Source organism: Perognathus longimembris, chromosome 21, assembly GCF_023159225.1.
Source record: "Perognathus longimembris pacificus isolate PPM17 chromosome 21, ASM2315922v1, whole genome shotgun sequence".
NCBI lineage: Eukaryota > Metazoa > Chordata > Mammalia > Rodentia > Heteromyidae > Perognathus > Perognathus longimembris.
The window spans coordinates 28,006,648-28,033,700 of NC_063181.1; the positions used below are offsets into that span (position 1 = coordinate 28,006,648).

The window sequence follows — 27,053 nt, forward strand, 5'->3', positions numbered from 1 at the left end:
CATCTTATTTATTATCAACAACATTGTCAATTTGGGCGGAGAGAGACATGGCCTGACTCTCCAACTAAACTGTAAATAATGTTTAGGACCAGGAACTCTATTTGAACCTTTCCTCTGCTCCACCCCCAATAAGATAGGCCATGTGAAATAGGATGCTCAATCTCCATAGGCACCCTGAAGATTGCCCACAAGTCAATGAATCCTTCTAGCTTCACTTACTACTAGATCTTTGAGTAAAGACACAATCCTAAGGAAAGCTACAGCATGCCTACTATATGTCTGGTTCAGTGTTGGGAGCTCTCATATGTTTCTGATTTGATATTCACAGCAATCTCATAGACAGTGTATATTATTGTGCCCATTACACGTATAGGAAGTTTAGAAAAGTTGAAATGATCAAAATAGGCCTCAGGACTTCAAAACCCTGTGTTTGCTAACCTTCCTTCAGTTTAATCATTGTTCCCTAAACACTTCCATCTTTCACAAACTCATACTTTTGCCCAGCCTGAAGTCAATCGACCAGCGTTCCTACCTACAAATCTCTGCTCATCTTTTCAAATTTCTGCTCCCATGTCGATCAGTCCTCGCCCTCCAATCAGCATGAGTCATTCACTTCTTGGTTCTTCTACAATGCTATGTTTTGCATATCCCTTACAGAACGTATTACATCTGACCTTCTGCTACAATTTTTGTTTGACTAGGTCAGACACTGTGCTTTATTCATCTATACATCTCCAATACATATTAAATATGGTATATTTTATACAAGCAATCAATTCTCAATGAATCCAATGTGTATTCATTGATTGGCTAGGAATTTAAGAAAGTGTTTGATTTTCTCTCAAAGAAAAAAGAAAGAAAATAGTCCCACTTATCAAAGCTGTGTCTAAGTGTTCACCAAGAATGTAGTGATTGGGCTGGGAAAGTGGCTTAGAGGTAGAGTGCTTGCCTAGCATGCATGAGGCCCTGGATTTGGTTCCTTGGTACAACATAGACAAAATATATATAAATAAATAAACAAAATTTAAAAATAAAGAATGTGGTGATTGTGTATGTAAAGGGAGAGTGTGTAAGGGAATCAATGAGAGTGATGGGGTAAATACGATCAAAGTATAAAGTATATATGTGTGAAAATAGCATAACCCACTAAAACTATACTGAAAACTCAATAAAACATTTTTTACAGTTAATATATGCTAGTATACAAAGAATGTAGTGAGTCTATTAATCATTACATAGTTAAAATAATTATATTTTAAGTTTAAATATTGCAGTTTATATATTATATTAAGTTATATAATATAAAAGAAATTAAAATATTATATTTTAACTTATTGATGAACATGCAAATACTTTGATTTAACAGAACTAAATAGACTAACATTTTTTATCACCTGAGAAGAGAGGGGAGGAGAGGCGGGTAGACATTGGGGTACCTGAGGAGGGTGGAGATGAGAGGCTAGCGACATGCCACGAGTTTCAGAACTTCTGGATGGGGGGACGCTGGCCACCTCAGTGCTAATACGGGAGATGAACACATTTGAAGATCTGTTTTCGGCTACTTTCAGTTTTTCATTCTGCTTTTTTCCCCCTGTGTCAACAGCAAAATCATTGAGAAACATCAGACTACCTCACACAAGCATTAAAATGTCAAGGTCCTGTGCGGCCTCTGATTACAGAGCACTGCAGTAGAGAACAGTTATCCCCCACCACCTCCGCAAGACAGTCGACTCAGGGGTGCTCTTGGAAGTGGCAAGTAGACAAACAAGGTACAGAGCAAGGTCTGACTTTATACATTAGTCTCTATACTTTATAAAAGTCCAACTAGTCCCTTTGGACAAACAACCGAATTCAAGTCCATGTGATTATTATTGCCAGTTCTATCTGGCAACATCAAATCAGTCATTAATGCCCACTGCCAGTATTTCTAGGACTGAACATTTCATATGTTGAAGATAAATAAAGCAATCATGAAATTAGTTATGTGTGTATTTTATTTATAAGTAATTAAAAAGAAATATCCAATTATTAGAATTAGGTAGGTTGTTTTTAACCACAATTGAAAGTGTATTCTACTTTGTGTATTTCTGGTTTTTGTTGTTTGTTTTTATTTTACAATGTATGTGTATTGTTTTGATAACACCAAAACAAGAATGTTCTTTTTGAAAAAAATGTTTACAGGTCACCCATGAATAAAGATAGAAGGCAGGCGCCAGTGGCTATCTAACTACTCACAAGGCTAAAATCTGAAGATGGTGGTTCAAAGCCAGTCCAGGCAGGAAAGTCCATGAGACTCATCTCCAATTAATCACCCAAAAGACTGGAAGTAGTACTGTGGCTCAATGTGGTAGAGAGCTAGCCGTAAGCAAAAAAGGTCAGGGACAGTGACCAGGCTTTGAGCAAAAACCCCATGATTGACAAAAATAAATAAAATAAAATAAAGGCAGAAAGCCCACTTCCCAAGCCAATAATGCCCCTTTTTGTTCATTTTAGTAAGTTCAATTTAACAGAAAAGTACCTGTGACTGTAGCTTCCCAGGTTTTTCTAATCAGCTCTTGGAGTATTTCTACCACATTTTTCCAGACATGATCAAATATTTCTGCTGCCACCGCATCTTTGATACAGTCATGAGGAGAAATAGGAGGAAGCCCGTGTTTATTCCACTTCCTACCATGATGAGCTGATGTTTGTTCCAGAAGTTCATCACCACTGAGGATGAAACACCATTTTAATTAGGAAAGTAAGTATGGTTAAAGTTAAAATCAATCAATCTATCGTCTCTCTATCTACCTACCTACCTACTTGGTACCTGAATATTTAATCTGTCCTGCGAGCATCTACATATTTATTTTTATTAATACACACAACATACTTATAAAACAGCAGCACAATGTTATTGTTTTAAATATGTACATTTTTATTTATAAATTATGCCTCAATAAAGCTAGGAGAAAGAGCAGAATAAAAAAGCAACCCTTAGCTTCAGTAACTCTTAACTTCATTGATCTGTTCTAATTATTTTGTACTCTTTTAACTAGAGACTCTGATCTCCATTATTTACTAGCTTTACTAACTGAGCTTAATTTATTCTTTTTAACTTCATCCCATCACATGTAAGTTTACTTTACTTATATGAGATCTTTGTTTTTTTTAATGCAGGCATTTATTTTTATAAACTTCCCTCTTAGAGCCACTTGTATTGTATCCCATAAGTTCGGGGTGCTGTATGTCCATTTATTTTTGTCTTGAAATCTTTTCCTATTATCTCCCTACCCCCTGCTTTGACCCACTAGTCCTGAAGAACAATCTTTAATTTCTACATATTGATTAATTTTCCATGTGCTAATGATTTCTATTTTACGCCATTATCATCAGAAAAGATGTTTGACATGTCAATTTCCTTGTATTTGTCAAGCCTTATTTTAGAACCTGTTTACTTTGTACCAACTTCAATCATGAGACAATTGTGTGTGTGTTAGTATGGGTGTGAGTGTGAGTGTGGATGCATAGGTATGTGCATGCACACCCATGAGTCCTGGGGCTTGAACTCAGAGCCTGGATGCTGTCCCTGACCTTTTCTACAAAGTTATTGCTCTACCACCTTGAGCCACAACTCCATTTGTGGCTTTTGGGTAGTCAACTGGAAATAAGAGTCTCAAGAACTTTTCTGCCAAGGTTGACTTTCAACTGAGATCCTCAGATCTCAGCCTCCCGAGGTGCTAGGATTATAGGCTTGAGCCACCAGCACCTGACTGGAGACAAATTTTTATTATATTACACTTGTAGTTTTTTTATTTATGAATGAACCATGCCTTTTGTGCAGAGATGGGACCCTCCTGCCCTTTTGATTGGTAAACTGAATGTTACTGTTAGGGCCTAGAGCCCTACTGTGAGTATTGTTCTGGCCTGTGCTTGGTCCCTGCCAGCAATATGAAAACTCTGAGGTGTCTACTGCTTTTCAAAGAGTAGAAATCTTTCAATTAAGTAAAGAATACACAAAGAATTAATGAGCATATAATAAAACGAATGTCAAATAAATTAATGCTATATTACGAAACCAATGCCATATAAATTCAACTTACTCTTCTTTTCCATCAAAGGCAAAATACTCTTCAATCTTCCCATCTTCATTGTAAACTTCTTCTCCCAGGGATGGCCATGCCTGGAGGTCAGCAAGTCCTGTGCCCTCAGGGCCTGGCAGAGCAGAGGGTGGGAGGGCAGCTGGAACTATCTGACAGCCAGAGATGCACAACCTGTGAGGACAAAACAGAGCCCACATGGGAATTTGTAGAGCAATAGGATGCTAGACTGACTGTGGTGAACCTTCCAATTCTCCACAAAGTACAGAATCTCAAATGCAAAATCATTCAAGAGTGCCTCTGCCCAAACTCACATCCTTAAAGCATTTACCAGAGATAGCATTGGAATTTTAAGGGTTTCTTGAAACCCTGGATTATTCTACATGTCTGTATCCTCTTTGCAGTAGAAAGATCAACCACACAGCTCCAAATATGTATGAAGGCTGATGGAGATTTATCAAAAATCTGTTAGTAAAGGAGGAGGGACAAGAAAAAGCTCTCTTTTCTACTATATATAGGCCACTTTTTCTGTTGGCTTCAAAAGTTGAAACTAACTCCAAGTGCACGTGAGCATATTCCATATTTCTCTCTTTCACACACACACACACACACACACACACACACACATCATCATCATCATCATCAACAACAACAACAACATCTGCTAGTATCTACAAGCATCTTATAAATAAACATCTTCTGTCTGTGTCTTTCATTGAGTTTGAAATTTGAGTATCTGTTGGATCCAAGACTACTGGGTGAGACCAATAGTGGTCAATATGAAGACAATAACTACAGTACAGTTAAAGAAGCATTGTTGAAAGTGACATAGGAAGACTTACTCTCTGACGTTGCCACTCTGCTCAGAGGCAGCAGGTTCAGGCCTGTGGTGGGTGGAAGCAGCCTCCCTCACCTGGAAGTGCCGGAAGCCTTCATCAGTTGGGGGTATGAGCTGTCTTCCTAACACCCTGTAAAGGGGTGAAACAACAAAGCTGCTCCTACCTTCCATCGAACAGGGGAACCATGCCACATGACTTGAAGAGGAGATTGCAATCACTGTGTCACTTGTTAGAATTTGCCCATGAGAAGCATGGTGGTGGTGGAGAAAGCCTGGGCTTCGGGAGGACAGGATAGTCTTTCTGACTTTGGACTGAGTGAGGACTAAGTTCTCTGCCTCTCTCAGCCACTTATTTCAATTGATATTTGCTTTTCATAAACAAAACAGGATCTTAATGACCCGACCAGAAGGATGAATAACTTAGAGCTGATATATGATAGACACAGGTGCCTAAGGTGAAGCTCATGACAGATATGCACTCCACCCATGTCAACTAATACAACCAAATGACTGAAACCCCATACAAGTGTGCACTGGGCCATCTTCCTTTCTTCATATTTATTTTAAAATGTACAATAAAGGCAACAGGAATAGCCTATGTTCCTGACATTGGCTAGCTACACTGTCCCCAGAAAAACACATCTCTATAATTAATATTCAATAGACACATTGCCTTCCTTATGGCAGGAGATTATGAAGGATGGGGGAGGGGGAACATCTACCTACTTGGCCAAGACTTTCTGTTGAAGGTCACCCTATGTAGCCCAGACTAATCTAGAACTCACTGAGGTTATAGCCAAGGCTTCAAGCCCAAGATCCTCCTGCCTCATCCTCCCAGGTGCTGGGATTACAGGCATGTGTCACTATGAACATCTAAGACATTTATTTTGTAAATTATACCATCAAGCTAATCAGGAAACTCATGAGCATTTAGATAAATGTTCTAGATCAGTCTCCAGAGATATATAATGCAGAGGAATGCACAAGAACTGAGAAAAGGTTCCCCTTTGTGGATTGGCAGGGTGGAGAAAGCAGAGTTTCTCCCCACCCACTCCATAATCTCAGTTTTTGATATTACAAAAAGATAAGCATTGGGCTTCCCTCCATGGGGCATGGTGAGGAGGTGAGGAGGTGAGAAGCACATCTACTCCTTCAGAAAATCAGAACTCTTCCCACTCTAGCCTCCTTTGTGTTCCCAGGGAGGCCGAATGCTCTATGCTCCTGGAGAGAGAATGAGGAGGTAAAAACCATTTCTAACATTCTAGCATTTGTTGTTCATATCAAGCTCTTCTGAGAATGACACAGATCTTCTCCCATATTGGCATGTGTCAATGTCCCCCTCCAGAGCCAAAACAAATGATGTCACTTGTCAGAAAGGACCACATTCTGCTTATGTATTTTGACTCAGCAAATCATTTCAGAAGGAGCCATCAATCAGAAGGGCATTTCAGAGCATTTCTCTGCATGGCCCCCTACCTCAGATGGAGAGATCTTTCTGCCCACTGGCTGCATTCGGCCAGCAGATTCTGGGTTTGGGGGCTCACTTTCCCTTCAAACAACATTTCCTCCACCTCCCAGAACAGCTGCTGCACCTTCTGTGCATTGACCTTGTCAAATTCCTGAAACAGAAATGCATGTTTAGTGATGACAGGAAACACCAGGCTCTCCAATGGATGAGGTTTATGTTGTAAAAGACTTAATATATCCGGGAGGGTTCAAACAAGGGGAAAGAATGTGGTGGGCTTTTCAGTCAGATGAACCAGTGCAAAGAGTTTTTGTTTTCTGGCCAATCACATCTTGTTTGGAGCTTCATATTCCTTAATGATTAAATAGAGATAACTTTTATAACATAAGTTAGGAGAGTTAGGACTTCCTATATAGTTACCAGTGTTGATACTCATGTTGATCTAAACATCACTTGTTTGCATAGACATACACATATTCTCACACACACACACACTCACATATATATATGATATACACAGACAGACCATATCCTCCACATAGTTCACAAACACACACACACACACACACACACACACACACACACACACTACAAGCTATTCTTTTCTGATGGTACCATAGGAAGAGAAATTATTTTTGTACATTGGATCACTAAAGTTATTTTAATCAATAAAACAGACATAAATTATCCCCAGTTAGGTAAAGTGGTATGGATTTTAAGAGGCCAGAGGATGGGAAGCAAAGAAGGAGGACCAGCAAGGTAGTAAAAGTAGCACTCCCAAGATGTGTAGTGAAGTCTCTCCCATAGTCAGATGGGCTTCACCAAACCTGCATCCCATGATGCACAGGGTCATGGAAGGGGTGAGGCAGCCGCACTGGGTGGAGTGTGGGGAGGCAGCTGAGTTCCCAGCAAAGCTGGAGCTGGAACTAAACTCCCACCCAGCTAAGATTCCCACAGTTACACAGACCCAAAGGAGGGGTTCAAGGTCATGGTTTCCCTAGGGCTAAAAGATGAAAGAAAGCAAAATATCCAGTTCAGAATATTGGGGAGATATTCTTCGGTTACAGAAATGTTTCATAGTTGTTACTTTTCCAAAATGATTCTTTTATTTGACTTCTTAATAAGAAATGGCCAGGATCTTCTACTAGAATTTCCAGCCATAGAGAAATTGCATGTAACATTCTAAGGGCTGAGTTGTGACATGGGAAAACAAAACCTCCACTAGCTAAGACTCTAGAAAGTTTGTCGCTGAGAGTATTAGTGATCTTTATGCTTTGTCTGAATTTTCCTATTTTAATATTTTTACATGTAAGTGGCTACAGATACACGAGTGTAGGCAATGCTTTTTATAAAGAAGAACAAGATTCTTTGAGTAATAAAAGAATTACTAAATAGATGACAGTGGCACACATCTGTATTCCCAGCACTTAGAAAATGGAGACAGGAGGATTGCAAGTTCAAAGCCAGTCTGGACTACTCAGCAAGATCCTATCTAGAAGTAACTAACTAAACAAGCAAACAAATAAATAATGAAGAATGCAATTCATTATACACTACAATCACAGGCTTATTCCATGTTCTGAAACGTACATCATCTCTCCAGGAATAAACTGAGCTCCTCTCTGTGGACAGGCCAGTGCTGGAACTCTGCGTGGAAGACCCCAGCCATGAGTTGTGGGCTTCTGTGGGTGTGTGGCTCCCGTTGGAGGAGAACGAGGAGGATTCACTGTGGACATGAACACAAGCAACAGAAACAACCTTTACCCCCAGAGATTCTGCAAGTAAGTCAAGCAAGTGACTGTGTTTCTCCAGGTCTTTATCAGCTACCTTTCCTTAATTAGACCTGTTAATTCCACAATACGATACCTTTTAAGTATTGTTGAAATAGTACAAATAGGGTACAGATACCATTTAGAAATAGTACAAATTTTAAATGTTTAAAATATATGCACAATGTATCGTTTTTACTGAGTCAAAACTAAAACATTCTCAGGCTCTAGTGGCTCATGCCTGTGATCCTAGCTACTCAGTAGGCTGAGTGAGATCATGGGTCAAAGTCAGCCTGGGCAGAAGAGTCAATGAGACTCTTATCTCCAATTAACCTCTCCCGCCCCCGTCCCCCCCCCCCCCCCCCGCAAACAAACAGAAGTAGGGCTTTGGTTCAAAGTGTGAAGTGTGAGCAAAACAGCTCAGGAACCTGAGTTCAAGCTCTACCATGACCACCACCACACCACCACCAACAACAAAACCCCTGAGTTTTACTTTTAGAAGCTCCTAGGGGCTAATCACCGATTTTGTTTCCTATACTTACATGGATATTATTGAATTTTGTCATCAGCAGCCTCTAAGAGGTTAATTTTTACCTGGTGTATTTGTCAATGGCTTTCTGCACATTCCTTGTAAAGTTTGCAGGCAGACTGTCCTTGCTTTCCACAGGCACACTGGGCTTCCTAGGGCCTTCTGACAGCCCTCTTCTGCAAAACAAAATCAAGACATAAAATGTCTTCCTGGTGGAATATTTTGGCTTTATTCATTAAAACTTGTATGTTTTCATCTCTTTTGATAGGGTTGGCACTGGAATTTGACCTCAGGGCCTCATGCTTACTAAGCAAGCCCTCTGTTATCTGAGCTGATTCCTCAGCCCTTTTTACTTTAGGTATTTTCAGATGGGAGGTCTCGTGGTTCTTCCCAGGCTGGAATATACCTTGCTTTGCCTTTCCTACCTCTGTGTCACATATGGCTGGGATCACAGGTACAGGCTGCTACACCTGACTTGTTAGTTGAGATGGGAGTCACTAACATTTTCCCCCCAGGTTGGTTTTGAACTGCAATCCTCCTAATCTCTAACTCCTAATTACATGAGTCACATCATCCAATCTACATTTTTGAAATATTTTTATGATCTTTAAGTAGTTAAATAAAGGAGTTGCCACTTCCCCAAGCAGTTTATGACTACAGTGCATCTTGATCAATGTTACCCCTTTTGACATTCTCACCCACCCCTCCCAAACCACCCTTTCTCTTACTTATCTTAATTTTAGGTTATGTATTGAATTGTCTTTCCTTTTAACAAATAAGTTTATGTGTACAAATGTATCTTTCTCTGTGTCACAATTTGAACATTTTCATCCTCTTTAAACCCACCCCTTTCCTTATATTTTTCTATCATTTAGACAATGAATTCTTGCCTGCATTCTTGCCTCTTCCTTACTTAATTCTTCTATCCCTTTCCCCTTGGGCCCACCCTTCCCCCTTGCTAGCTCTATTCCCTGACACTTATTTTGTAAGGCTTTCACAAATAGTGTAAATTCTTCCAAACAAGCAACAACAACAGGAAGTGCAACAAAATAGATTTCTTTCTGTATGAATTCCCTCCTGTTCTCCTGCATATCTATATCTCTTCTGAATACCTGAGCATGCGCAGGTGGAGCATGGACCTTGCCACTGTAACTTTCTTTGGACAAAGGCTGCCAATAACCCAACTAGATAAAGCAACAACTCTCTGCGACTGTCAGAAAAGTAACCCTTGCCCTGAACAATTGTCAGGAATTCAGACACGGCCTTCCTTATTGCCGAGCACAAGGTTGGGCACGTAAGTCACACTCTGGAGCTCAGCTTGTTCCTTGACCAGGTCCCCTTGTCCTTAAAGAACCCCATAGAATGCACCCCATATTTATGCTATCCATACCAAATTATTTTGAATCTCTATGAAATCTAACTCTACTTTTTAGCATCATTGTCTGATATGTATTCTGGGTTTTAAAATAGCTTTTTTTTTTATTGGTCATGGGACTTGAACTCAGGACCTGGATGCTATCCCTGGGCTTTATGCTCAAGGCTAGCATGCTACCACTTTGAGCCACAGTATAACTTCCCATTTCCTGGTGGTTAATTGAAGATAAGAGTCTCATGGACTTTCCTGCATGGGCTGGCTTTGAACCACAGCCCTCAGACCTCACTCTCCTGAAGAGCAAGGATTACAGGCATGAGCCACTAGCTTAAGACAGCTTGAAAACATTAAAATTTAATGGAGGATTAAAACAGAACAAATAGTTAAACTTAAGTAAACCATGAAACTGAACCAAGTATCATAGTTCCTGTTAATCATTAAAATGTCCTGCAATGAACCTCTGGAACCATTTAATTCCCTGAGCCGAAAATCATTCCTGGTAGTTAAAGGAAAACTACTGTTTTTATAGTAGGAACCATATTTTCCCTTCAAACAAAATTAGTGTTGACTTAAGATAAAGTAATAAAATGGTAAATAACCTTCTATCTGCCATACTTCTAACCAGACACCATGATGTTGGCCTGCATTTAAAAACAGTCTAGTTTTATCTGAATCAAGAGTACCTAATTTTGAATGAATGATCTTCCAAATGGTGGAGCTGAGCAGCCATTCTATTCTAGTAGCTCAAGAAGCCATTCAGGAGAGGGGGGAGTTTGGGAATGGGAGCTTAGGGAAAGTAGCAGTGTTCCCAGGAACTTCCAAAAAGCAGATGGGCTAAAACATGATCTTATTCCACATCATTTCCCTGGTATTATCCTCCTCCTTTCCTCCCCTCTTCATGTTCTTCTGTGGAACTTCTTTGGAACTCACAGTAAAACATGTGGTCTACCAACACAATGCAGAAGAAACAGGGTGCAGAGGGTTTCAAGTATATCTCAATCTCTGCCAAGGTCACCGACAAGTCCCTGCATATGAAGGTGACTGACCTGCACTTGTCGCAGACCATGAGGTACTAAGGTGGTGAATGCAAAACAGAGCCCAAAAAAGGTATCTTTTGTATTCTGTTACATTATGCTTTTGTTCTTACTCTTCTCTGTACAATAACCAAGCATGGTTCTGCTAGGTACCATGTTGAACATCTTCCGTCACCTATAAATAATCAAGTCCTCCATATTCCACTCATGATAAGGAAGTATGTCAAAGTCTCCCCAACTTTGCTATAGCTGGCCTCTAACTGTTCATCCTCCATGCCTCTGCCATCCCAGTAGCTGAGATTATAAGTGTGTACCACCAGTTAAGGCTGGTATTTTCAAACATGAATATACTGGGATGTCTAGAAAGGTGATGTATTGTAATGCATAGACATGGGACAATTCATTTCCTATATTGCTTATATTTAAAGATAATAAATAGCTTGGAGATACATTTAGTTTGGGAACAGGGCATAGGTTCCCATTGAGTATATGGGCACAGACACTGAGTTGCACTGTTTTAATTTGTTGGTGCACTAAAGTTAAAGCTAAGTCCCCATTTGCCTGAGTGACTGAAGTCCACCGATCAGTTTGATTGTTCTGTTTTGCAGTGCTGAGGATGGAAACTATGGACATGTGTTTGCTGAGTTTGGAAACTACAGACATATGTATGCTGGGCAATCGATCTTCCCCTAAGCCACATCCCCACTCCAGCTCTTTTTGCAGTTGCTTCTTTTTCCTCCCTTTTTATTATTAGCTTTAAGTACAAAGGAGTTGCCATTTAACAAGGTAGTTCATCTTGATCAGTGTCACCCCTTTCAATATTCTCACCTCTTCCTCCCCTAAGGTGCCCTCCTCCCTCACTTTTCTTAATTTTGCAGGATATACATTGGATTTTTTTCCTTTGGTGCTGGTCCTGGGGCTTATTTATACTCAGGACCTGGGCATTGTCTCTGAGCTTCTTTTTCTCAAGGCTAGTTTTCTGCCATTTGAGCTACAGCAGCTTTTTTGGAGTAGTTTATTGGAGGTAAAAGTCTCAAGGACCTTCCTGCCTGGGCTGGCTTCCAACTGCGATCCTCAGATCTCAGCTTCCTGAGTAGTTAGTATTACAGGTGTGAACCACCAGGGCCCAGCTACATTGGATTCTTGGCTGCATTCTTTGCCTCTTCTTCTCTTCCCTTGTCTACCTTTCCTAGCCTCTTTCCAGTACCTATTTCCTGGTGTTTCATTTTGCTGAGGTTGCTTCTTGAGAGAGAAAAAAATTATCTTTTTAAGTAGTTGTACAAAGGAGTTGCCATTCAGCAAAGCAGTTTATGAATACAATGCGTTTTGATCAGTGTCACCCCTTTCAATATTCTCATCCATCCCTCCCAGACCCATTCCTCCCCTCACTTTTCTTAAATTTTGTAGGCTATACATTGAATTTTTGACTGTGCCACCCCCCTCTTCATTTGGCCCTCCGGCACCCTTTGCACCCATTCCTGGTGGTTATGTTGCTGAACTAGGGTTTTGCCTCGCTAAGGAATTACACTGCTTGACTTCTCCCCTAAAGCTACTGTATTTCCATGAAGACATTTCTGTACACGTCTGCACACTCTTCACAGCGCACCAATGTCTAACAGATTGCACTGGAGAAGTCCGAGCACTGTGCTGCCCTCCCGGCTCCTGCTTGAACAGAGGAGCCTTCTCTGGGCTTAAATACAGGGCAGGCTTCCCGGACCGCCACCCAGCCGCTCCGTGGGCTAAAGCACGCCCAGAATCCGGTCTTAAAGACGCCCTGGTCTGTGGGGCCCGGGGCTCTGCTCGGCTTTCTCATGGGAGTCCAGATGCCTCCGGCGCATGGCGATTTCATGAATGAATCGGGAAACCCAGAGCAGGCAGATTGCGCCTGCTGTGGTCGGAGGAGTTAAAAACAAATCACACGCATTGCCCCAACTCCGCACCCGCGGCCATCTCCCGTGCCCCGTCAGGACTTACCCAATCACGATCAGCCCAAGGCTTTGGCTCGAGTCCCCCAGGCCCGGCCCTGCACCCCGAGGCCTGGGTGCCGCTCGGCGGGTCCCCACGCAGGCTCCACGCAGGCTGAGGGCCGCCGTGCGCCCCCTGCGCCCCCGGGGCCTTGGCTCCCCACCGGCACAGCCCTGCGCCCCTAGAGCCACCGCCCAACCACGTGCAGCCAGGGGGTGCCCGGGAACCGGGGCCCAGCGGCGCTGTGCCCGATCTGCAAAGCCCAGGAATGCAGCTTCTCTCGGGGCGTCCAGCACCCCTTTCCTGGGCCAGACGCTTGGCCCAGCAGATTCTGGTTTCTCTCGGCCTCTCTGCCAGCGTCCCGGGCCTCCTCCCAGCAAGCCGCGCCCTCCTCCCGGGTCCAGCTGCCCAACGGGGTCTACCTCACCCCTCTGCCTAATCCTGCCCGCCCTCCCCGTCCCGCCACCCGCTCCTGCACTGAGTCCCCTTCTCCCCGCCACGGGCTGGCTTTCCCTACCCAGTGACCAGAGCTGTGGCCACGGGCCGCTGGGCCTCGTGGGGCCCGCCCACCGCCCCTCCGAGCCTCCAGAGTGCTGGAGCCGACTTCCTGCGCTCCCGGGAGCGGGGGGGGGGGGGGGGGGGGGGCGGGGGGGTCTGGCCTCTGGGCAGCAGGGGTCTCTCCACACTGCTGTCTCCCACTCCTCGCCCCTCTTGCTTCCTTGAGAAAGTATTTTATTGTATAATAGGAAGGCAGCGAAGTACAGAAGGATTTTACCTACACCCTCAGTCCCCATCCAGGATTCTAGGTTTGGGGAGAGTAAGCAAGTAATTTTTTTAAAGCACTACGACTGGGCTTCCTGTGGGTAGCCTGTAGTCCCAGCTGCTTGTTACCTGAAAGAGGAATTCCTGTTTCCAGGAATGGGTGGGTGAGAGTATACTTGCATATGGACAGATATTTATATGCATACACATATACTACTGGATTTGTGTTTCTGGAGAAACCTAATACTCCAGTGAAATAAGAGAAAACAGTGCATTTAATTAATATTAATATATTCGTGTTTATTCGTTAATTTTGATAAGTACCAGGGTAATATTAGACAGGAATTTACTTTCAATGTAAAACTAAGTTTTAAAAATATTTGCCTTGCTTTCTTCCGTACTTTTTAATGTGTGCTAGAAATTAAAAGCAGTCTTCACATATAGGCAAGAGCTCTGTGCCACTAAGCTATACCCACGAGTATCTCTGCTGCACATACAAAAATCATCTTCCAAATTAGAAACTACTTTCAGAGAAGAATGATAAACAGTATTGTGCTTTATTATTTTAATGTAAAGAGTATCAAAATCTTAGAAAGCTAAAAAAATAATGACCAAGAGAATGGGAATGTGGCCTGGTGGTAGAGTGCTTGCCTCATATGCATGAAGCCCTGGGTTTGATTCCTTAGCACCACATACATAGAAAAAAGGTAGAAGATATGCTGTGGCTCAAGTGGTAAAGTGCTGGCCTTGAACAAAAAGAAGCCAGGGACAGTGCTCAGGCCCTGAGTTCAAGCCCCAGGACTGGCAATAATATAACAATAATAATATCAATAATAATAGCCCATATAAGAAGTTCAAGATCAAAACAATTGAACATTGAAATTTATGATATTATTTTCAAATTATCCCAGGAAATTACAATTAATTAAATGTGGAATTAAACAAACATGAAAGCATTCTAGGTACATCCAATCTATGAAAAGCAATATTTACATGCCAGATGCACCTCAGACTTCCAATGGGTGTGTGAAATATTTAAACATAGCCACTAGATGTCAGACTTACCCTTCATTTGTCATTTTATGAGCCTTGCCCAGATTTTGATACCAGGACTTGGAGAAAAAAGATTTAAGATTTACTGAATTCCAATTTTCAGAAAAGATACACAATCCCATTCAGATCAGAGATCACTTGTTGTAATAGCCCAAATCAGGCACACACAGCCAAGGGAATGTCTTATAGCATTTGCATCCACGCTGGGTGGGGCTGAGGGCTTTGTGTTGACAGGCTAATAGGGCTGGAAGCTCACAATCTACTCACAGCCATCCAGAACTGTCACTATGGTTCTCTTCTATATGAAAAAGAAAGTCAAGATCAGCCACATTTTGTAAATTGCCAAGGGCAAACAGTTTATTGAGATCATCCAGTGCGACTTCAAATATTTATCTTATAGAGTTTTGGCTAGAAGCCTGTTTACTGATTTCCATCAAAGTTACTGTCCATACATGCCTACTGTATGATTATTTTTCTGGGACAGTATTTACCCACAGGTCTTGCAGATGTGCCACATGCCAGACCCTTTTGGAAGCATCAGTACACATGTATTCATATATTGGAGCTTCACAATCAGTTATTGGAAAAGCACTGTTCATAGTTCCATCCTGCATTCTGGGAAACTAAAGCACAGAGAAGCTGATACTGGCCCAACGGTCAACCACATGGTTTATCCAACACATACTTCAATCTATGCAGAACATGCCTCCCACCCCTCTCCAAGTGACAGAGATGCGGATACTCATGCTATTTACCAAAGAATGGAAAGAAGCTTCTAGGCTGATAGGAGACTTGAATCTGGAAAGAGATATTAGGTGAAACATTGCAGATTTATTATGCTAAGTATAAAAGTCAGAAAATCCTAGGCTACCTAGGAGGTTTCTAAGATCATCTAAAATCACAGGAAGATTCACAATTAGTATATTATTCTAAATAAAGCACCTAACTACTGAAATCCTAAATTTAAAAAAAATTGACAATATCAAGGACACATAATTATTAGGTAAAGCCATGTAGAATGGTCCATACTACACTATTACAAGCCAGAGAAGCAGAAATTTATGGTGTTTCAATCTAATACTTTAGATACGGGGATTTGGTAACATTTTAGCATCCAACATTTTTCTTAGTTTTAAAGATTTTGTTATTTTCTCATCAGTACACAGTGAAAGAAAAAGCACCCTCACAATGCATTTATAGACATGTTTAATAAAGAATTCACCAGTCTTTCAAAATTGAAACAGCTACCCAAATATACTTTATGCATTCATTTTCTCAAACTCTTATATCAGTAGGCTGAACTTTCTTAAAATCCCATTTTCCACTGTCCCTTCTCAATTTCTTCTTGAAATGCAGCTCAGCCCAAAACAAAGACTTTGTAGCAATCACTAGCTAGGTCACTGCTGAAAAACCACTAATTTATATTACATAATAGACATTAAAATCTAGCTAACCTCCTTATTCTCTGGCTCAGAATTTGAGACTTCACCCACTTTCTAAAATGTATTGCTGTCCCAGAATCAATATTTTGCTGCTCAAGCAAACAATGAGGAACCAAGTCGCCTGAGCTCTGGTCCCCAGTGGAGTTGAGGGAAGGTGACTGAGCCTGAGTTAACTCAGCTATGCTCTTAAGAGTCTTTGTGGTGACTTTCTAATTCTTTGCTGGTGAATTCACTTTGTCCATTGACTCCCCCAATGCTGCTATGAAGCCCCTTCTAGTTTACAGAAACACAAAAGGTCCATGGGGTACGGTGGGAAGGAAAATCACTTGAAAATGTTTACATACACACCAGTCATTTTGCTACTGTTGGTGGTAATTTTAATGTCAATGAGTTAACTCCATGTACATTAAACAATGCATATGTATATGTATGTATGTTACAAACTACATGTACATTAAGCAAATATGTATTAGCTAAGGCTATTGCCAGTGGATGTGTTGAAGCAAGAGGCTCACAGGAACCAAACTGTCTTTCCCCTGAAAGCAATGGCTCACTGCTCAGACCCCAAGGCGGTGATGTTTTGGTGGTCACCATTTTTTTTTTTTTTTTTTTTTTGGCCAGTCCTGGGCCTTGGACTCAGGGCCTGAGCACTGTCCCTGGCTTCTTCCCGCTCAAGGCTAGCACTCTGCCACTTGAGTCACAGCGCCACTTCTGGCCGTTTTCTGTATATGTGGTGCTGGGGAATCGAACCTAGGGCCTCATGTATCCGAGGCAGGCACTCTTGCCACTAGGCTATATCCCCAGCCCCAGGTGGTCACCATTTTTGTATTTGCACCCCTCTATGGAGCATAACCACTGGACACAATGAGAATCCACTCTATGCCCTGCATCATTGTTCACATTTATGAAACATGGCATAGTATGTCTTTATAAAGCCATTTATTTAACTTCAAAAGCATATTAGATTATCACAAAAACAAATGACTCTAGTGTAAGGGAATTGGCCGATGGTGTAACGTACCATCTGCCCTGATGAAGTGAAAACTCGAATTGCAAAAGAAGAGGGCTCGGCAGGCTCCATGCCACTCATCCTCCTCAGTGCACCCTGCATTCTGCTCTTCAAATCACAAGTCCCTGAGGGCTTATAAAAATTAAAGTTGCTGGACCACACCCAGAGTTTTTGTTTCAGCATTTCTTGGGTGGCAATTTGAATTTCTCACACAGCTCCAAAACTCTGTGTGTGTGTGTGTGTGTGTGTGTGTGTGTGTGTGTGTACGCGTGTCTTCCTGAGAGCCTATGCACTGATTCATCCACTTTACAATTTTTCTATCCCACTCCTGGCCTTCCTACAACTCCTGGAGCCCACTCTACCTGGAATTCATGAGTGAATGAGAGGACTCAAGTGAAGTCTTCAGAGTACAGGAGGCAAGTGGGGCCCACAGCTACTCAGTAGAGGCCAGCCACCAGAACTTCAACTTCCTGTCCACCTGCAGCACCTGAAGCTCTTGTTAGACTTCCTCTTCCTGTGTAGAGTTCTCATCAGGCATAAAATCCACTCTCTGTTCATGCGGGACACTAGCAGGACACTTAAGAAACACAAAACAATAACACATCTGTGCTACTGGGCGACGATGCAGAAGACCTGGGAAATCCTCAGACTGAAGTCAAAGAGCCACGTGGAAGAACCCAGAGAAGTTCCTCTTCATGTACTGGGGCGCACTGTTGAACAAAGCTGAAAGCAGACCTTGGGGTTCAGCTACTCTCAGGATGACCCAGCTTCTGTGTCTGTGCCCCCTGGGCTCCACACCATGTACTCAACACAAGCCAGGCAGGAAAACACTTTCTACACTATGTGACTTCTCTTTAAGGCCTCAGATACATGCCAGCCACAAACGTTGCAAACAGAAAACAGAGAGCATCATGTTCTGTGTTTCAGTAGGTGAGGCGGTGTCTACAGCTACCTGCTCCTCACAACTGCAGGCAGGGGAGGGGAGGGGAGGGGAGGAGAGAGGAGGGGAGAGAAGAGCACCACAGCTCTTCTTTGCTCCTCAGTGAATTGTTACAGTGCATCCTTGCCTGTGTCTTACCAGCGTAATTAGAGAGTGTTCTATCTTCCTCTTACAAGAGCATGAATCCTGTCATGAAGGTCTCCCCCTTATGAATGAATCTACACCCAATTACTTGTCAAGGGCCCCAGGTCCTAATGCCAGCATATTGGGGGTTTTCACTAGTATCTACCATGTCAATTTGGCAACCATCAGATGTTCCTCTACAAACCCATTTCTGACTTCTCTACTGCCTTCTATTTTCTTATCTTTGTACCAGTAACAAACTGTCTTATTTACTGAAACTTTAAAAAAAATTGTTCCAGAACCAGGGCTTGAACTCAGGGCCTCACATTCTGTCAGTTTGTTGTTGTTGTTGTTCATGACTAGTGCTCTAGCATTTGAATCATACCTCTAGCCCTGTATCTTGCTTGTTTTTTTGAAAAAAATCTCAAGGACGTTTTTGTTAAACTAGCTTTTATTTGTGGTCCTCAGATCTCTGCCTCCTGAGGAGCTAGGGTTATGAGCATGAGCCACTGGCACTCAGCTGTTCTGTATTTTTTGATTAATTTTTTCCCTACCAGTCTTGGTGTTTGAACTCAGGACCTGGGTGCTGTCCCTAAACCTTTGTGCTCAAGGGTAGAGCTCTGCCACTTGAGCCACAGCTCCACCTCCAGCTTTTGGTGGTCAGTTAGAGATAAGAGTGTCACATAGTTTCGTGCACAGTATAGCTTCAGACTGTAATCCTCAGATCTCAGCCCCGGGAGGAGCTAGGATTACAGGCTTGAGCTACTGGTGCTTGGCTACTGGACCTTTTTAAAGAAAACTTACCTATTTCTCTTGTTCAAGCTTTTAATGCAAGTACTTGTAAAGTATATTGTAGTGTTTTTCCTAGCACAGTGACTCCAAATAATTATATGTATATCATTATTGTGAAAGATATGTTAAAATCTCACACTTACTTTTTGAATTATTTCTTCTCTAAGTTTTCCTAACCATTTGTAGATGTAAACTCAAATTTTAGATTCATTCATTGGAATCAAGCTGGTTTTTTTTGTTGTTGTTTTTTGTTTTGTTTTGTTTTGTTTTTGGCCAGTCCTGGGCCTTGGATTCAGGGCCTGAGCACCATCCCTGGCTTCTTCCCGCTCAAGGCTAGCACTCTGCCACCTGAGCCACAGCGCCCCTTCTGGCCGTTTTCCATGTATATGGTGCTGAGGAATTGAACCAAGAGCTTCATGTGGAGGAGGAAAGCACTCTTGCCACTAGGCCATAGTCCCAGCCCCTCAAGCTGTTTTTTTTAACTGTTGTAAAAGTTTATTTTTTAGATATTAAAATCATCTCCCCTTGTGTTTTATATACAATTCTTATATTCTCCCCAGTAATTTTGACTGCCAGAACTAGATGAACAGAAAACACTGGAACATGGTTTTACTCGCATCTGTACAGGAAGACTTACAATCAGATATTAATTTCTCCACACCTGTCACACCAGTTTAGTGTATTTTTGTTATTCAGTATTTCTGCTTGTAAAATAAAATGTTTGTACCTTTTTTAGGTTGTTAATTTTGTCTTTACAAGTCTACTTTCATCTGGTATCATATACTGGTCTTATTTCTAGGATACTTGCATATGCAAATACCTCATGGATAGACTGACTAAAAATATTTCTAAGAAATATTTCAATATTCTTATATTGACATAATGTTCTTAATAAATAATAACATGTAGTTGTGGCTGGTAGCTTAATTTCAGAGAGAAATATAGTTGCTTCATATAGCAGAGTGAGATAGTGGTTGTGGGCCATCCCAGGACACCTTAATCCAATCAGAAGTGAGAAAAGGTAACACTGGTCCAGGTTATTTCCAGTGTACCTTAACAGTTGAGTGACTTTTAAAATTTATAATTTAGTTTTTCTTGTCAGCCTTAGGTGGTGATTGATCTGTAACAATGTAGTCTATCATTGCTGAAGATTTTCATATTGAGGCACTGAACCATGTGATATAGATCACCATTTATCTTCCTCAGCAATATTCCCTGAAATCCATTGACTTAAAGCAAGAATAATTTCTGCACTCTTTATAGGGAAAATAGAATTGTATCCTGCTCCATGTCGAGTTCTCTAGAAAAAGAGAATTAACTGGACACGTATAGACATAAATAATATTCATTAATATTCATCATCGGAAACTTATTAAGACCCTGTATTTCAACAAAACACGATGCCCAGTCCTTGATGTGACTGAAATCGCCTGCAGCTGAACACAACCCTTGAGTGGTGCCCACTGGTTGGCCTGCCATCGCCCTTGGCAAATTTTCATGAAGACTCATTCTTCACGACATTTATATCCCCACCTGAGCTTAGCTTCCATTTTCTGACCAGTTGTTCATAGATTTATTACCTACTTCAGGTTTCCAATTTAGCTTTGGGCAGCTATAGAAACATAGCATCATTGTCCTGTGTTTGAGAAACTACCTCAACTGCTCCCATCATTGGGGTCTGGGTGTCAAGGGGGCCTCAGAAGGGAATGCAGGTGCAGCAGGTGGCTGGCACCATGCTCATTCAGAGAGAATGGAATGGTGAGAGCAGGCCAGGGAGCTCTGGAATATTTAATCTTCTGAATTCACTTCAGAGTTTCTTTGTCAGCATGCTTTTTAGTCTCCCCACTTTTTACATAATATACAAAGATATTTGGGATGAGTGATCATTAATGAAGAAAATATTATTCCATTCTCCAAGCTAGGCAGGGAATGCCTAAACCTGGTGCCAGACAAGAGGACAATGTGTGGGTAAAGTCATTGATCTGGATTGGCCAGCATGTAGGAGATTTTAAGAGCAGTCATTGTAAGGCCTTTCAGTCAGGATCTCAGGAGCTCTGGGGTGATATTAGGACTCAAAGGAGCTAATTATGTCCAAGGGTAAACACCATCCCAAAGTCAACACAAAGAAATATTAAGTGTAGAAAACCAATGGAATGAGAAGAAAGAATATGAACAGGAAGACGATTGCAGGACACAGAATGGCCACACCATGCTCATTTCTTTTCCAATCCCCAAACTAGAAAGTGTAGACCTGGAAGGTATTTATGAGAGTTGTTGTAAGATAGATTCCTGTACATCAGCATTCAATAATTGTCATCAGTGCTTCTTTTACACTGTCACGGGGACCTATAATTTTTCAGTGTAATTATGATACACTCAAAGACATTTTATTATAAAGAATCAAAATGAATGACTACTTAAAAAATTGTCACTTTAATAAATCCTTAAAATAATCATCTATATTTTAGATCCTTAAAAGTGTATGATTTATTTTAGAAACCAGTGCTTTAAAAGTGTCCACATGTTAAAAGTTATGGAAAAGAATTATAGTCATTAAAACAAAGTGAATGTTAGTGTCTGCCAAGGATTACAGTTGTTAATATTTGATGTAGAGGTTTCTCCTAAACCTTTAAGTAAAACTTACGATTAAGAAAATGGTTATAGGGCTGGGAATATGGCCTAGTGGCAAGAGAGCTCGCCTCGTATACATGAAGCCCTGGGTTTGATTCTCCAGCACCACATATCTAGAAAACGGCCAGAAGTGGCGCTGTGGCTCAAGTGGCAGAGTGCTAGCCTTGAGCAAAAAGAAGCCAGGGACAGTGCTCAGGCCCTGAGTCCAAGCCCCAGGACTGGCCAAAAAAAAAAAAAAAAAAAAGAAAGAAAATGGTTATAGGTCAGGATAGCCTTTCTTCTAGCAAGTGTCATATCTAACTGCATGAATAAAATATTTGACTTGGTATTATAAGTAAAGAAAAATAACTAGTTTAAAAACATAATTAAATAAGAGAACTAGAAGTGAATCAGCCGCAAGAATATTTTTTAAATCTTAACTTTAAGAAAATAGGTATTTTCATCTGTATTTTTAAATGGACAAAAGCTCTGAATGTGGTCTCTTTAAGTATACAAAGAGAAATATTACTTTGCTGTGTGACAGCATGGATGAAGTGCCTGGAATTGAATCTGATACTTTCCACCTAGTAGTTATGAGTTCAATGACCTCTTACGTTTTCTGACTCTCAGTTTTCTCACTGGTAAAATGAAAATAAACTCCTATCTCTGTATGTTTCTTTAGGGCCTCATGATAATGTTCATAAAGCATTGAGGCTGCATTTGGTGGACAATGAAATCCCAGCTGCTATTTCAGATCCTTATAGAATGATATGTGTTTGAGCAAGGCTCATTGAATCAATTAGAAAGTATGATTTACAAAATGCTAAAATGAAGCCAAGGGCTAGAGGCTTGTACCTATAGTCCCTAAGACTCAGGAGGCTGAGATCTGAGAGTCAAGGTTTGAAGTCCATCACAGGCAGACAAATTGGAGACACTCGCATCTCTAATTAACTAGCTGAAGTCAAAAGTGGAGATGAAGCTCAATGGCAGGAAGCTATTCATAAGTCAAATAGATCAGAAAGTAGCATGTAATTCAATTTCCTAATAGGGAACAATGGAAGTCTTAGAAACCATCCATGTAGTTTGAGGATTTGTCAAAATCCAGTTATGTAAACGGTTGCACTGAATAAAACTAATAAAACTACACCTGCAAAAAGCAATCATGACATTGTTAATTAATTAATGCAGGGGCCCTAATTTTATTTATGATATATATTTTAAGAGGCAATATATTGTCAAAGGAAGTTTTGCCTTATTCAGACCTTTGTCTTACTTAAAGTACTAGCAATTTTTGTGTGTTTGTTCTGTTACTGGGGCTTGAACTCAGTATTTTGCATACTTTCTGGCCTTTTCCTCTTACGGCTGGCTTCTTACACTTGAGCTTTACTTATGACTGCTGTGTTTATTCCTTAGCTCAATAATTAGTAAACCACATTTAATGAATAATGTTCTACTAAATATGTGTCAAAGAGTACTATTTAAACAGCCATAAGATATTCATATACTTTTGGGAAATTATTGTCTATGAATTGCAAAATAATGCATATCCGTATATTTATATGTGTTTTAGCTATTCTTAAATGAATATCTGCACTACATGCAGAAAGAAAGAGTATTCTCTGTACTTGATGGATATACACTAGAGGATTCATATGTTTAACTGACATCTCTACCCTAGTGTTTGCATTTTCCTTTGTCCCTTCTCACATTGAGAAACTCAAATGCTTTTTTCTTATTGCTTTAGAAAATAAGAAAGCTGTAGCCTGACTTAAGGAACTGCAGGAGCAACAGAGAAGTCTTGAATATGAAGTATCTTCGTGGATATATGCAAGAGGCTTGGGCCCTAACTAAGAACAAGAAGAACTCGTGAATATTTAAATGGATCCATCAAAGACAGACGCTATCAGTGATACATTTATTCCTCATCACTGAAAGTCCTTCTCTCATGTAAACCCATTTGAATGAGACTCACTTCTACAATAAAGATGGAGGAGAGCCCAGTATACTGAGTTTTAGTTCCTATCACCTTGGCAGAATCTGAGCTGCTAATGGAAATTGAATTCAAGCTATGGAGAAGTTCTCGCATGAGACATGGGGTCACTGAGCTCACTGTGACATGATTCCTTCCTAGAGGATTCAGGACAATGAATAAATTATGATCATCCATAGTTTTAAGCAAAGAATCTTCCCAAAGATATACTACAAATAACAAGAATCGAAGAGAGACTGTTAAAAATTTCCTGCCAAAGCTCTTCATCGCTTAGGATTTATAATCTGTAGTTTATGCTTTTGTTACAGAAACTTCTATAAAGACTGGTAATAAGTTACAAGAATCATGACAGTTTTAATTCACAATTTAGGGAATTAACTTTGAGAGGTATGGTAAGATATCCAGTATTTGTACTGAAATAGCACTCTTAGAGTTTAAAATAAAATAAGATTTTATCTCCTCAACCTGACTTTAATATTTGCTCAAAAACTTAAGCTAATTCAAATGAAGTTTATTGTTCTACAACACTCAAAAATTCAAATCCCATGTGATTGGTTGTTCCTGTGAACTTGGTATATGTCAATTCTCTCTCTCCTCTCTCTCTTTCTTTCTTTCCATGTGTTGAATATACTAGAAAAGAAACAGAACATATTCTAAATATACAGAAGAACACATAACAGCTATGACTTTAAACACAACTTTCAAGGTTTTAAATATGCTAATATGGAGGCAAATATAAAGGTAAAATAAAATACTGCCCAAGAGTAAAAACAAAACTATTTTCTGTGGTTTAAGCAAATAGTAGATAGTGAAAGCTATTATCAAATTCATTGCTACTTTTTAAAAACATTTTATACATTTTCTTTTTTAATTAACTTTCATTAGATATATAGGAGAGAGATTTTGTTATTGTATTTCCACACATTTCCAATGACTTATAACCAATCTCCTTACAGTTATGGTCATATGACTATAATAGAAAGTATAAGTCATATGATGATTGTACAGCGAGATCATGATTCATCCCAGTGGGAATGTAAAATCCCAGCAGAAGGCATTACCAGCTCTGGGAAAACTCCAAAACAACAGAACAAAAAGGCTCAAGTCAACAATAGTCTTGAAGAAGAGAATAGAAATTGTTTCTAGACTTAAGAGATTAGGAACTCATAAAAATGGATTACATGAGAAATGGGGGAGGGGGTAATCATGGTACTGGAGTTTTAACTCAGGGCCTCATGCTTGTTTTGCTGGCACTCTACTACTTGAGTCACACTTTCAGGCTAGCCATACTTTTTGCTGGTTACTTTGGGGATGGAGCCTAACAGACTTTTCTTGTCAGACTGGCTTCAAACTGGGATCATCTGAATCTCAGCCTCTTATAGGATTATGAGCATGAGTCAACAATGCTGGGCTAGGAATCAAATATTTTTAGTCATTCCTTTCTTTAATAAATATTTATTAAATCCTTGTGAATTTGTATTGTCTTAAGTGTCACAGTACAAAGTGTTTATAGTCTAATAAAGAATACATAAATCAGAGGATCACATAGCATGAGGGGAAATTGACTATACAAAGGATTAGTCATGTAAAACTTGTGATACTACTGATTACTTGGTATTACTCCTAAAAATTTGGTTTCAGGGTAATAAATACATTTTCTTCTTGGTGTAATACAGAATTTAGTGGTAATGCTAATTAAACTAAACTTTGTCCTGTGTAAAGTTGAACTGAAAATATATTCTATTTATTACATGCATATGAGAAATAGAAGTAAGTCATTTTGATTTTCCGTTCTTCTTTTCATCTGTTATATTTCTTTTAACAAAACATGTTCTCAGTTTACATTTCAGTGCCAAGAAGGTCATAATTCCAATTTGTAAACAATTCTCCACACATTAGGCAATCAGTATGCTATTTCAATTAATTTTTGGAACACCGTTTTTAGAAAGTGTTACTGTCTCCATATTATCTAGGAGGAAAAGGAAACACAGCTTGGAAGAATGATTGACTCCCGTAATTACTCAGAGAGCAAATGGAGATTGGAACCCAGCTTGTCTGATTATGGGGTCCATACTAGTCTGTCTCATTGATAAATGAATGGAAAAATATAAGTTCCTGCAATAATCTTATGGTCAAACCAGTTCAAAAGCCTGTTAGGCTTCTATGTCAATATGCCTAAGCTAAGATATCCTTCACAATGGAAAACCAGCACTTAGATAAAAAACTAGTAGATCCTAATATCCATGTCCTGTGAAAGAGACTCGTACTTCCTCACTGTGAAGTTTGTCATCTACCATCACTCATATGCAGCAATTATTTATCTAGTTACCAATGAATTTCTAGAAATTCTTTTATTTGCAGAAAAAATGTTAAGACGTTTACAAGCTGATAATTTCATGGCTAGAAACAAGCACAAAAGGAGGTTGTGAACAAGAAGATACACCGAAAATGTTAAGGGCATGTAGACAGTAAGTACATTGGGAAGTGAAAAGCAAAGATGACAGGTTCAAATCACGTATCTGGGGGTGCAGATATATGAGACAAGGAAAGAGAACTCAGTGCCTTCCATCCTGATTCAGGTAGAACAATATGTCCTGTGAATGAAAGGGTAAGGGTCTGTTGCACAGAGATTCCATTGGCGGGACCCAGGGGTCAAAGATCAAAACCAGCTATACTAACCAATCCTCCCATTCCCCCCCCCTTTCTCCTCCCCCCCTTGAAATTTAAATACTCAGCATTAACATTAATCAAGCAGGGAGATAGCAGCAACTGTCTGTTAATTGGCAGGGTAAGCTGGCAGGGAGATCACTTAACCTTGTTGTCTTACGGTGTTTGTTTATTCAATATTATACATAGCCACTACAGGGATCCACAAGGGAAAATATAATTCAAAGAGCTTTAGCAATCTTTAGAATGCTAGTATTGGAGAAAATGTACCTTAATGCTTTAGTCTTTCCCTTTTGTTCCTTTCTACATTTTAAAGATTGAATAAGTGTCATGAGAATACAGGGGTAGTTGTGTATCTTAACAAAACAAGGCTTGTCTCCTCGACTACCTCTGTCCACGCTTTATCTTCTGCTATAGATAATATGCATCGTCAGGAAAATTCTTGACAACAAATGTCTGCACATATTATTTATGAAATTCATTTTCTTGACTTTCAATATAATTGGTTAATGTCTAAAAATCTCTTGAGTAAATAATGCAAAATATACCATTATTTTAAAACAACTACCTATTACAAATGTTTGAGCAACATAAACGTGGGCTAGTATGTTGAA

The 27,053-nt window shown here is 40.3% G+C and overlaps 1 protein-coding gene and 1 long non-coding RNA gene across 6 annotated transcripts in view; one reads left to right on the forward strand and one right to left on the reverse strand.

Moving 5' to 3' along the window:
* The window catches only part of Fam149a (family with sequence similarity 149 member A), a 36,863-nt gene that overhangs the window by 7,475 nt on the left and 2,335 nt on the right, over positions 1 to 27,053 (reverse strand). The window contains exons 1-8 of one of the 4 annotated variants that reach the window (XM_048330333.1): positions 13,061 to 13,460; positions 8,746 to 8,856; positions 7,973 to 8,084; positions 6,394 to 6,536; positions 4,922 to 5,047; positions 4,083 to 4,253; positions 2,519 to 2,709; positions 1,437 to 1,591 (exon numbers count right to left, since the gene is read on the reverse strand). In XM_048330333.1, the coding sequence (XP_048186290.1) occupies positions 1,437 to 1,591; positions 2,519 to 2,709; positions 4,083 to 4,253; positions 4,922 to 5,047; positions 6,394 to 6,479 (729 nt within the window). In that variant the 5' untranslated portion in view covers positions 6,480 to 6,536; positions 7,973 to 8,084; positions 8,746 to 8,856; positions 13,061 to 13,460. Of the gene's footprint in view, positions 1 to 1,436; positions 1,592 to 2,518; positions 2,710 to 4,082; positions 4,254 to 4,921; positions 5,048 to 6,393; positions 6,537 to 7,972; positions 8,109 to 8,745; positions 8,857 to 13,060; positions 13,461 to 27,053 lie in introns of those variants that run through there. The other 3 variants (XM_048330332.1, XM_048330331.1, XM_048330330.1) reach the window with 3 other exon arrangements.
* LOC125339259 lies at positions 13,733 to 23,962 on the forward strand. 2 transcript variants are annotated; one of them, XR_007208513.1, is made up of 2 exons: positions 13,733 to 13,977; positions 23,527 to 23,962. It is a non-coding gene; the product is annotated as an uncharacterized LOC125339259 (long non-coding RNA). The 2 variants fall into 2 exon arrangements; XR_007208514.1 differs by lacking the exon at positions 13,733 to 13,977 and adding an exon at positions 20,210 to 20,231.